The sequence below is a fragment of the Pyxicephalus adspersus genome, chromosome 7 (genome assembly GCF_032062135.1).
Source record: "Pyxicephalus adspersus chromosome 7, UCB_Pads_2.0, whole genome shotgun sequence".
NCBI classification, from domain to species: domain Eukaryota; kingdom Metazoa; phylum Chordata; class Amphibia; order Anura; family Pyxicephalidae; genus Pyxicephalus; species Pyxicephalus adspersus.
In genome coordinates this window covers 78685609-78699001 of record NC_092864.1, presented here as the reverse complement: position 1 = coordinate 78699001, position 13393 = coordinate 78685609, and the positions used below count along the sequence as shown (strand labels likewise).

Sequence of the window (13393 nt, the reverse complement as noted above, 5' to 3'; positions counted from 1 at the left end):
TGATTGTTTTTAAACTGTTCCTTCCTCTGAATTATTTGTAAAGCTAAAAACAGCACAATTGTCTTATTTGTTTGATGCGCATAGTTGTGCGCCAAACTTCAAGAGCGTGTAGCTCATAGTTGTGCGCCACGGCGCACCCGCTACGTGCGCTTGAACTGTTTTATCAGTTGAAAAATGCTCTGCACTTTTGCACAGTCCTCATTAGGTACTTTTGTATTTTTTTGTGTATATTGCTTGTTTTGCTTCATATGCACTTGCTTCATATGCACTCATGTATGTATAGACATGAGTGCACATAAAGCCAAACATGTATGTATGCATTTAGATGTGTGTACATATACATAGAAAAGAGAAATTACAAGAAGAAATAGGCAAAGAGGGCTTTTTGGACCATATGCCAATTATATATAGTGGGCTAGCGTCTAAAATGCCATTCAAATCTGCAAAAACACCCTGAAGGGATGGAAAAGCAAGAAAATGTTTGGCACAAAGTGGATTTGGCCCTGGAACTTTCATATACTAGTACTATTTGTTTTCTGTAAACACCTAAATAATGCATACACTCCACTATTTATCAGCATTAAGTTAAGCAACAACACAACATCTGTTCATTTTTAAGAGTTCTAAGAGTTCATTTCTAACTACAGAAACTGGCATTACAAACCAGGCACAAACATCATTGCAGCAACAGATGAAGCTAACAATTATGAGGATTACAAAAAAAATCACATCAATGCATACCATCAAAGCAAACACACACACACACTTGAAAGTGCCACTTAATATATATCCAGCTTGATAGAATGAGTTTGCAGTGTTGCAACCAAAAGAAAAAAGTAACAAGAAGTGCAACAAATGTAACTATAAATGAAGCAAGTTTGTGATGGAGTAGAACGAAACATAAAAAAGTAACACTTACATAAAAACAAAAAAATCAAGCATTAAAGATTCAAACTGGTACACACAGGGCACAGGTGTGCACTAATCAATTGCTATCACCTCATCATTGAGGTTAACATCTCCTGAATTGCGCAGCTGAAAACCAATAGCCTTAATTGGCGTATTCGCGATCTTTGCGGGGAAACAAGCAGGCGAGTTCACTAGAACTCAGGCCCCACTCGCGGTAATAGAGTTTGCTGTCCGGCGCGTAAATACACGCGCCGAGCGTACGCGCATTTCATTGATGAATCATGGCCAATTTGTCTTCAGTCTTTATCACCTCTTACGGCTCCCCTAGCTACATGGTGTAAAGCCCTGGTTGGTACCAGTATTCTCCAGACACCAGTCCCCCAATCTAACGCTGCAGTCTTCACCTAGAGCAGCCCCTGTTCAGCCTTGGGAGACTGGTTTCATCTCCCAGCATTTGTCCCCCAGGACTTAGTGCACAAGGGATGGTGTCTGGGAATAGGCCGGCAGCTGACCAGGAGCCCAAAGATACACAGTAAAGAATTACCAGGGAATCCAGAAACAAGCTAAAGTCAAACACAGAAGATCAGTCCACCAAACGAGGTACAAAGAGGAAAAGGCACAAGCAGAGTCAGGGCCACAGGCAAGGTCGGTCCAGGCTGAGTTCAAGCAGATTGTCAGGAACAGGCAAAGGCCAGCAACAGAAAAATACTCAGAATGTCCCCAGCACAGATAAGCCCTGCTAAACGCTTTAACAGGCGCTGGTGACTGGGAGCAGAGTGGCTTTAAAGTCCCAGCAAGCCAAAAGCAGTCGGGAGTTGATTAGCCTTTAGAGTCCCCTTCAGCTGTGCCAGCCTACCAATGGATGCTGGGGATGCCATAAATCCATCAGGCTGCACGGCTAAAGGGAAGCAGGGGCTGCTGCTATCTTAGTTTTTCTGGCTGCTGCAAATTACATCTCCAGACAGAACAGTGTTTTATATTGCGATGGCACACGGCACGATGCGATGGCACAGAGTCTTCGGCCATCTCCTTTAATAAATAAACATGCAGTACAGGTTGAACTCATGACTTAAATTGTGCAGAACAGGGCTCCCTAGATAAAAAATTAAAATGTCTTATGGTGGGATATGTGGGCAACATCCAGAAATCTCTATTTACTGGACTAAAATGATCAATCTAGAAAAACACAGTGACATTATCCCCAGTCTATCCTTGGTTTCTATAATGTATTACTCTGCTTCTATCTTCTCTATGTCACTTGGTCTGTTTCCAGTATAGAGCACGCAGGATTTTTAGGGGCCCCATGTACGCATATGTTGACAACTGTGGGTGCTTGCTAACCTTACTTTCTAATCTAATTACCCACACTTAATAGGCTCGCTAGGCCAAAACATAAAAGCTTTATAAAAAAAAATGTCTATGCTGAATACCAGCACCAATTAGACCCTAATTCTTTTTTGATCGATAACATTTTATACATTTCAGTCTAATTGCTGCCTAAATGGCAAAAAAACCAGATCATAAATATTTTAAAGCGTACTTAAACTCAGAATTTTTTATTTTACACAAAAGGGCAGTAAAAAAAATTATTAAAAAAAAATTAATTTAATGTACAAATTTTGTTTGTGCGTTTTTTTTTTCCTAATGCAAAAAAAAAAAAAAAAAAAAAAAAAAAAAAGCACTGCCCCCTTAGTTCTTGATTGCCTAGACCAGGGGTTGGCAAACTCGGCCTTTGGACCTGGTACGGCCTAGCTGGTAGTTGGTTCTGGCTTAACACCCCGTTAGAGCCAGGGGTAGAGCTGCCAGCCGGCTACCCACGGCTCCGGAGCCGCGGGGCGTTAGGAACTACCGGAGTAAGAGCTCCGGTGCCGCCTCCTTGCTGTTGCTCCCCTATTCACCGGGGCTGGCGTTGATACTTCCGCCACTGCAGTAAATAGGGAAAGCTCCCTGAAGGGAAATCCCTCTCCTCAGCAATGCATACAAGGGGAGGGATTTCACTTCCGGGGGCGTTCTCTGGTAGTGGGCAGAGTAATTCGGGCGGGACTCAGAGTCCGGCTTAGTGTGCCCCCGCCAAACCCCTGAAATGGCCTATTGGCCATGAAAGTTTGCCGACCCCTGGCCTAGACGATCAAGAATGAATGGGACCACACTGCCTCCCAGGATGTGTGGCGAATGCTCTTGGCTGCTCCTTTTGTGCATGCCCGAGAATCTCAGGCATGCACAGAAAGAACCTTTTTATCAATAGGGAAAAGTTTTCTCCCCATCTATGTCACCTTATCTCGTGCATGCTCCCTCTGCTCTGGACCAAAGACGGATACTGGGACAACACGGGAACTGATGAAAGAAACCTCCCGACAGATAGACTGATCTGCAGGATTGAAGGCAAGTGTGATTTTTTTGATTGTTTTGGGTTTATTTCTGCTTTAGGTAGGACAAACTAGACTTGCTGGGCAGCGAAATAAAATTACATACTAAGTTAAAGGACCAGTTTCATACACATTCCCCACTCATCATTTAAAACTACACTGCACTTTGGATCATGTACCATTTCAGGTTACATAAATGTTTGAACATGAATAAATTGAGTAATTATTATGCACTATTAGATAGGGATGTGTCACAGGACGTACTGCCAAAATACACACTGGTTTGTAGTTAATGTAGTGCAGGGGATACAGCTTTATCAAGTTTTATAAAAGCTTCATTATAACATTCAGGGCTCATTTACGCCATCAGCTTTGGGAACCGTTTACCAAACCCTTTACTGTTCAAAATTGCATTGTTTAATGTCTTCATATGGCAGCTGATCTGCTAATGTCCCTTCCTTCCAGCAATAGCTTCATGGCATTTAGTAGGCCATGTTTCCAGATAGGGACAGGACAGGACCATGCCTAATGTTAAACCATTTTTAATCTTCATTAGGAAGGGTAACAAAAAGAGCAGAATTATTGGGCAACTATGTTAAAAGATTATTGGAAGAACATTTCTCTTCCAAGCTTCCTAGACATGTTTTTCCTTGTTAATTAGTGTGTGCATATTATTACCATACAAATAAATACTTTGATTACCTTTTGGTAATTTTATAAGTAAAAAAAAGAATGTGCAGCTTAGCGTGCAATGCCAGGTATTCTGGCATATCCCAAGTTGTCATGGTTATCTCACTCCCATGTGCACGTGCGGGATTTAAAAATCTGTGAATGTGGCATTCTGCAAAGAAATACAGGTGGTTTAATCATTTTCTGCGATTTAAGAAAAATGCACTTGCAGAGACTATTTGGTGAATTTCACATTCACTCCTTTATAAAAATATGCTCCTAAGAACACATAAGAGAAAAAGGGAGAAAAAGCAAAGCCAGGACTTTAATGCACAAGTCCCAAGACATCACACCAGCATCCAATGTAACTAATTACCAGGTTGACGGAGCCATTATGAAAACAGATATTTTGATTTACTGGAAAAAAACTCACATATTTAGGATATACTCTGTAGATTCCACTCCGCACGATGCAGACAGAGATAAATATTATTCAAATGTGCCATACAGTTCTTTAAACTGGACTGCTGACAGTATTTTGCCATTTTTATATCAGTGGGAGTAAAAACCTACTCTGAATTTTACTGAAGTTTTTATATTCTATTATTTAGTGTAAAAATTAGGACATCCAATCTTATCTTTTCCATGTGCTTTGCTTTATATTTCCACTCAACACACAAATCAGTATTTGATGTATTGCTGCTCTCTTTCACAGCTTCAAAGTAGACCAATAAACTATTCAAAATCTTCACTAGAATCTCATGCCATGGAGACATTTCTGTGTATATATTAAAAAAAAAATATATAAAGATATAATAATATGAAGTTACCAGAAGACTTTTCTCATTCATTTTCTTAGAATTTAAAAAGAATTAAATGTCAGTTAAAAAATCTGATTAATCCAGGTTTTATTTTACTACTTCCATTTGCATTTGTACTCTTCAAGAAAGTTCTGTATTTATTACAATTAACTACTCTTTAGCTCACTATTCACAGATTTAAAAAATATGCCTATATAAATGGTTGTTGCAAATGCAGAAAATTTGTAAACTTTAAATATAAGAAAATATTTTGAATGTGAAAGGACCTCTATACATCTGATGGTGCAGATCTGCTGAAAAAAGTATGGTGCAGCTAGTGCTGCCTATCTGTTGATGTTTATTGAAGGTTGGCTTCACCAGAAGCATCATAGCTAATGTCTGATAATGCATCTCCTTGGTTAGCTTTAAATTCTGTTCACTGCAACTCCCAACATTATTATTGAACTGAGCATTATTAATGGTAGCAAGGCAACTTTTACTTTAAAGAAAAATGTGACTTGCCTTGTCATGTCATTTTAAAAAGGCTAGTTCCTGGGCTGTCATTCTGACTGTACAGCTTCAGTAGTTTTAGTCAATGACCTGTAACAAGCATGCAGACAATACAGGAATCCACTGGTGTGATTACATTAAACTGAACTATGAATGGTTGCTATGGCTATGCATTTTGTACATTGATCTTTGTGTTAAAAATAAAAGATTAATCAGAGATTACTGGCATTTCTTTAGTCAGATTTCCTGCTGTGCAGAATTCAATGGCAATTATAAAGCTTCAGAACAGGAATACACACCCTAAACAATTCCACGGAACAATGCTTTCACAAATTGCATGCTATAAAGGTGAAGGTTTCAACTCCTTTCAGCATTAACCATGGTAAAGACAGAGTGGAAAAACATTCACATGCATTACATATCCTCCACCTAACAACAAACATGTCTAACTGCTGACATGAATATTGTACTATTGTACAAAATCACTATAATCAAGTGAGACATAAGCTACGTACACACATCAGATGATTCTCGTCCAATTATCACCTCAGGGTTAGTATCGGACGAGAATCTGGCGTGTGTGCAGTGCTCATCCAACGCTGTTCATGGTCCTGCTGGATCCCTGAACGACAAGCGATTTTTTACAGATTTTACAATACACTTCAGTGTACTGAACAAACTACAAGGTGTAAGGAAACAACAGAAAGGATGTTTTGTGATATCAAAACTTTTAGGAGAAAACTGCAGGTTTATGAATAAGATCTTGAAAGGGGGCCACTGAAATATTTTCCAAATCTAAAAATGCATTTAGAAAAATCTACCACATTTGCAGACAAGCCATCAGGAAATTTTCTAGCATTGTAGCAGCTGCAAAGGTATATTTTAGTAACAGATTGAAGAACTTTATCTTTCCTACTTACACTGGTTAGATTTAGAAAATCTGGAAATAAAGCTATTGGAATTTCAAAAAGCTCTATATGGAAAAATAAATTCTATGACCTGCGTAAAACATTTAGGAAAACAGAAGGGATGACAAATGACAGCACATTTAGTTCTGAAAATGAAATCCTTAAAGTGTGGAATTTTCTGGCAAATAATTTTAAGTCAATGAAAGCACTTGGGATTGCTTTCCTTACTTTGTTTGAATCATCTTATGCTTGTGAGCAGCTGTTTACAGTTTTGAATTATATCAAATCTGACACCAGATGACTTGAGGGCTGCTCTCAAACTTCCAAAGTATGAGCCAAGTTTAGACAAATTATTAGCATGCATACAACAGCAAAAATCACATTAATTGTTCAAAAGCATGCCAATTGCAAACTTTTTACCTTTCCATAAAAAGTTGTTTGTATCATTGAAAGCTCCGTTACATTTTTCTTTTAAGACAAAGATGTTAATGTATGAGTTGATTTTTTTAAACTAAAATTTCAGTATTCAGGTTAAATTGCCATGTTGGCACATGGCGATAAATAAGTGGGTTTTGGGTTGCAGTTTGGGCGCTTGGTCTCTAAAAGGTTTGCTATCACTGATCTAGTGGGTATATGTAGTCTTATGGCTTGTGACAAAAAAGCGTCCCTCACAGAATTGTAGCTATCTCTTGTGTTCTTTCAGGCAAAGACACCAGTTTCACCAGCTCTTCTCTCATGATGTCACTACCAGTATAACACTGCTATAACATTACTGCTAGCCTTGCACGATTATTCATATCTGTACATTCATCCAAGCACATGGAGTAACAGGCTTTTATAAGTCAGTGGTGAGCTGCTGCCACATCACTTGCCATGCCCTGGACTTGACATTTAACAGTATTTCTGCTAAGTGGCATCTCAGAGATTCGTTGAATAGTTTTATCCTTGTTTGAGAAATTCTGAAAAAGGGAATCACACCCAGGCAACATGGCGATTTTGATAATATCCCCATCAGAGAGGGGCTTACCATGTTTTGCTATGCACAATGAAATTTGAAAAATGGCAGCTGTCAGATGATTTATTCTAGAAAGATAGTTGCATGATGTGTAACACACAACACTTTCATTACACAGAATACATAATGCTTTCCCATTGAGTTCAATCACTCCAAATGACTCTGTCCAGGCCTCCTAAAATGATCTTCCACTATTCGTTTTTGTTTCTATTTTACTGTACTTATTTTTGGGTGTTCAAGACTTGGAGTCTACAAAAACATTTTTGTAGCAAACATTATTAGTTAACACTAAAGAAATGGATATTCCCTGATTCAACAATCTAGGGCAGTAATTCTCACCTGGGGTTCTTTTTGAATTTGCTGACCACCAGCGCAATGTTCCACTGACCAACAGCTTTTGGCCTACTTTGAAAAAGCATTTCCAGACTTTAATTCACCTCCGCCGTACATGCGTTGGACCTACTTCTTTGAGAATCTCTATAAATAGGATGAAGTGAAGGTGTAGCGCACATTTCCCATACACAGGAGGCGTGCAGACCTCGATCATCCATACAAGCTCTATTTTCCCATTAGCAGAAGCCCAGGTTGGTTCCTATTTGCAACAGCCAATACAAAGTTCCCCCTGACAATCCCAGTACAATGAGTGCAATGTCCTCTCATATAACATACACACACACACACACACAGGGCATAGACAGCTGAACCCTGAACACCAACCTATCCCAGCACACCGAGCATTACACGGGTCATGTGATGTCAGGTAAATGCAACCTGCTGCTATGCAATGACATTGTAATCCTTCATGTACTGGACGCACAGAACAGATGTCAATAATGTATTTCATTCATGCAATATAAAGCAATCACACTCTATGACACAACCAATCCATTACCGGACACCAGCAATAAGCACCAACCTGATAAGACTGATAACCGGAAAAGAACATAAGAGCCCGCTGGTTCAGGCCAATGGCCCATCTAGTCCAGCTCCTGTATCTCAGTGGTCCACATCTATAATAAGGAGATAGCACATACTCATCAGGGCTAGTAACCTGTGATAGACTTTTCCACCAGAAATTTGTCTAATCCCCTCTTTAAAGGCATCTAGGCTAGATGCCATCAGCACAGCACAGTTACCACCTTAATTTATTTTGGTAACTAAGACATTGACACTAAGACAGAAAATGAACAACATATCTTCCTGGTAGGGTGCAGACAGCAAAAATAATTTTAATAAATAATATTTGTATCTCAAATTACAGCAACGTAGGGAGATTTAGTAAACGCATGCCAATTGCATAGCATTCAACAGGCACTTACGTTCTACCACAAGCTTTGTGTGGTCACCTGTTCCTGATTTAGGTATAGCAGACTGGTACTCCTGTCCCTGGGTTATGTAGCTCTGTTCAGGGTATTCAGCTTTCATATTGTACTTCTCATAACTAGCACAGTGCAAAACAAGATCCCCTCCATGTCTGCCTACCCCCCTCACTCACTTTCCTCTCTTCCTCTGTACTTTTACCCTTTCGATTCTGAATCAATACTCATCAGCTGCAATACTCATCAGCTGCAATACTCATCAGCTGCTTCTCCTCCCCAAAGCCTGGTATGCAGGGTCCGACAGAGGGACAACAGCACAGCCAATGGGAGGCCAGCTGAGGTGGGGAGCACGTGCCCACAGAGAAGGCTCTGAGTGTCCCCTCTGGCATGTGTGCCATAGGATCGCCACCACTTCACTAAATGGTAAATTGTACAAGTTAGATTTTCACCCGAGACAAATGCTTTCAGGCTCCATAGAAGTGATTGGGTAACTTTACAGGCACCTAAATCACTTCTACTGGTAAAATAAGGCACTAAGTGTAGTAAAGCAAGCTATAGCTGCAATTGTAGCCATTAATTTGTTTACCTTTTACTACCTTTGCATAGTGGTTACATCTGATAAGATAAAAGGTTAGGCAGGTGTGGGCAACACAGTTGGCTCAGTGGTTAGTACTCTTGATTTTGCAGCACTAGGTCAAAGATTCCAACCTCGGGCAAGGCATTATCTGCAAGAAGTTCTCACTGTTTTTGTGGGCGTCCTCTGGGCACGCCAGCCTCCTTCTGCATCCCAAGAACGTGTAGTTAGGTAAATAACCCCCCCTCAGAATTGGCCTTGGACTGTGCTAATAACATTTGACTATGGTAGGGACATTAGAACATTAAGGCTAGATTTCAGATTTAAAAGATTTCAGGTACGGATTCCTGTCTAAATGGCAGAATCATTTCCTCAATGTGCCATTGCAAACAATGACTGGGGTAATCATTTTTTTTTTTGACAAAATGACAAATTTGGGAACAAATGGTTGATTTTAAATAGACAAACCACATGGTTTATTTACAGATTTGGAACACATATTGCAATTTAGGGCAGACCAAAGAACAAGTAAACATCTTTTATACACACCTTGGCCATAGATAGAGCTTCTTCAAGAATAGATTTCTCATAACTCGTTCCACCTGGCAGAATCCCGTGTGGAAGGCAACTGGATTGTCTGTGAAGGCTTTAATGAACCCCTGTTTGTTCTTCTGCCGGTATAAACGCAGTATAAAGGCTTCCTGGCAGGACTGAATGATCTTATGTGCTCTGTACACAAGAATACCTGAATGGGACACATGATTGACAATCAACATTATTTACTTACTATGATCACAAAACTTATTTTTAGACAATTTTTTAATACCAGAAACATACTTTCTAGCTGTGGTGTGTTGCAATAATGCATGTGCTAAGAGTATTGTTATGTTTTTTCATGGCACCTAAAACACACTATGGCAGAACAACTATAACACATGCTAAAAAACAACACCATACATTATAGTGGGATGTATTACTAAAATTGATGCATGTTTGTTTTTTTAAGAAGAACTAAAGTTCCACTTTCTAGAATACAAGATTATGCAGGCAACTTATGCAGAAAGAGTCTGGTGATATCCTTTCTACAAATCCCCCTCCCACCTGCTTGATTGCTCTAGGTGTCGGGCAAAAAGCTGAGATGCAATTCCCAATTTAACTCCCATGCGTAATGCCGGCCAATCAAGATAGCCGAAGATCCTCTACAGAAAGTGAAGAAAGAAGATGATGGCGGTGCTATGCGAGGGAAAGGTGACAGGTAAGTAACACGGTTTAAGTTCCACTTTAACCATCTGCTGCATTTCCAGCCTATTTATCTAAATGGGATGTCTTAACGCAACACATAAAAATACTCACAATAACCTACAGACATCAATGCAATATACCAGGACGCCAGGGTCTAAACTGGCCCTTACAGTGGTTTTAAAACACTTTAATATCTTTCTTCTCTTCATATTTTTCCATATTGGAATATGTTTAGAAACTCAGAATGATGAACAAGTCAACTTAAAGGTCACAGTAAATAAAATAACAAATAATTTGGTGCAATTTTAAAGCCATAATGAAAAGTAAATGTATACATATACAGCCAATAAATCAAAAAATATTGCTTATCCAAAAACACAGAAAACCACCCCTTTAGTTATGAAAAGGGGACCTCATGTACAGGGCATGTGGAGTTGAAGTTGAAGACAATTTTGGGTACCTGGAGTCAGAGTCTAAAAAAAAAGGGGCCCAATCCGACTCCTGATAAATTCAAAATTATAATAAAAAAAATGACAGCAAGTTCAAACGTCCTATTTCACAAACAATAGTCACAATTAAGTACTTCTCAGATGTAAGAATAAAGCCCAGTGCATAGTTGTATTTGTACTAGTGTGAAGTTCAGCGGAGCTATTATACAACCTGACATTCACATTACTGAACATAGTAGGTTAGGTTGAAAAAAGACATAAGTCCATTAAGTTCAACCACTAGGGAAATACACAAAGGTTTATAAAACATAAATATCCTAGATATTAAACTCAGTAAGACATAGTTGGTCCAGAGGAAGGCAAAAAAAAAACCCTAGTATAATTTGCCGTAACAGGGGAAAAAAATTCCTTCCCGAGGCAATCGGATGTTCCCTGGATAAACAGTCACTGTTTTTTTTACTTTAAAGCCTTATTACCCAGTTATATTCTGTGCTTCTAGAAAAACATCTAGCTTTTTCTTAAAGCAATCTATAGTAGTTGCTGAAACTATTTCCTGAGGGAGCTGATTCCACATTTTCACAGACCTTACAGTGAAGAATCCCTTCCTTATCCGGAGCTTAAACTTATTTTCCTCCAGACACAAAGAGTGCCCTCTTGTGCTTTGTAATGATCTTACAGTGAATAATGGGAAGAGAGTTCTCTATATGGATCATTTATATATTTATAAAAGGTGATCATATCCCCCCTTATACGTCTCTTCTCAAGGGAGAATAGATTCCGTTCAGCTAATCTCTCCTCATAGCTGAGCTCCTCCATTCCTTTTATTAGTTTAGTTGTCCTTTTCTGCACTCCAATTCAACAATGTCCTTTTTGTGAACTGGTGCCCAAAACTGGACTGCATATTCCAGATGTGGTGTGACCAATGCTTTGTACAGGATTATGTCTCCATCTCTGCAGCCTATTCATCTTTTATTACAAGAAAGTACTTTATACTATACAAGAAAGTACAAGAAAGTACTTTATACTATACTATACTAGCTTTATATATTGCAGCTTGGCATTGCATGCGGTTATTAAGTCTATGATCTACCAGAACCCCCAGATCCTTTTCCATTTCTGACGCCCCCAAATGTATTCCCCCCAGACAGTATGAAGCATGCATGTTGTTAGCGCCTTAAGTGCATAATTTTACATTTATCTATATTAAATGTCATTTGCCACTTGGTTGCCCATTCAAACATTAGATTCAGGTCTGCTTGTAGATTATAGACATCCTGTATGGACCTAATTCCATGACATAGTTTGGTGTCATCTGCAAACACAGAAATGGTACTTTTAATCCCAAACTCTATATCATTTATAAAGATGTTAAACAGTAAAGGTAAAAACACTGAACCCTGGGGTACGCCACTAATAACTTTAGACCATTAAGAGTATGGAGCATTAATTACAACTCTCTGGATGTGATCTTTAGGCCAGTTCTCTATCCATTTACAGATTGACTTTTCTAAACCTATTGACCCTAACTTGCATATTAACCGTCTGTGGGGTACAGTGTCAAATGCTTTAGCAAAGTCCAAGTATACTATATCAACTGCTACTCTACTGTCTACCTGTTTACTTACTTCCTCCTAAAAGGAGAGTAAATTTGTTTAACAACTTTGGTTTTTATTGAAGCCATGCTGACTATCACTTATAATATTAGTTTCTAGCAGAAACTCCTCTATGTGGTTCTTTATCAAACTCTCTAGGACGTTTAACTAACCGGTCTGTAGTTACCTGGTAATGACTTTGCTCCCTTTTTGAAGATAGGAACCACATTGGCCTTACGCCAATCCATCGGTATCTTGCCAGTGACTAAAGAGTCTCTAAAAATTAGAAATAATGGCTTTGCAATAACCAAGCTCAGCTGTTTGAGGACACGTGGATGAAATCCATCAGGTCCTGGTGCTTTGTCAACCTTAATTTTTCCCAGCTGTTTCTCATTCATATCAATTCTGAGCCATTGTGACTCATTTAAGGCAGTGACATTGCTATTATGAATTTGGACTTGAGCTCTGCCATTTTCCTTTGTGTACATAGAGCTTAAAAAAAGTGTTTAGTAAATGTGCTTTTTCTTTATCCCCAGTTACCAACCCAGCGACATCCTTTAAGGGGCCTACATGCTCAGATCTGATCTTTTTGCTATTAAAATATTTAAAAAATTTTGGGGGGTTTGCCTTACTTTTCTTTGCAATCTGTCTTTCATTTTGAAGTTTTGCACATTTTATCTCCTTTTTAAAACGTTTGTTATATTTTTTAAAGTTTTCAAATGATTAAGCTGATCCTTCATTTTTATATTTTTGGAACGCCCTTTTCTTGTTCCTTAAGGCTTTTTTAACATCAGCTGTGAGCAACATAGGTTTTAATTTTAGCCTCTTAAACTTATTACCCATTGGAATATAAGTTTCAGTGTGCTTTTGTAGAACAGACTTGAAACATTCCCATTTCTGTTCTGTGTTCTTTGAAGACAATATTTTCTCCCAGTCCAAGTCACAGTAAATTTGCTCTCTTAACCACCTAGCCGTTATGCCCGTACGAAGGTCGGGCAAAAAAAAATGGCTAGGATGGTTAACCCCGTAATTTTGTCACA

General features: G+C 38.9%; 1 protein-coding gene across 1 annotated transcript in view; it reads right to left on the bottom strand.

Annotated features, from left to right (window-relative positions):
- Positions 1–13393, bottom strand: part of ERCC4 (ERCC excision repair 4, endonuclease catalytic subunit) — a 60837-nt gene that overhangs the window by 34402 nt on the left and 13042 nt on the right. The window contains exon 4 of the mRNA XM_072419026.1: positions 9620–9815. Coding sequence (XP_072275127.1) covers positions 9620–9815 — 196 coding nt within the window. The remainder of the gene's footprint in view (positions 1–9619; positions 9816–13393) is intronic.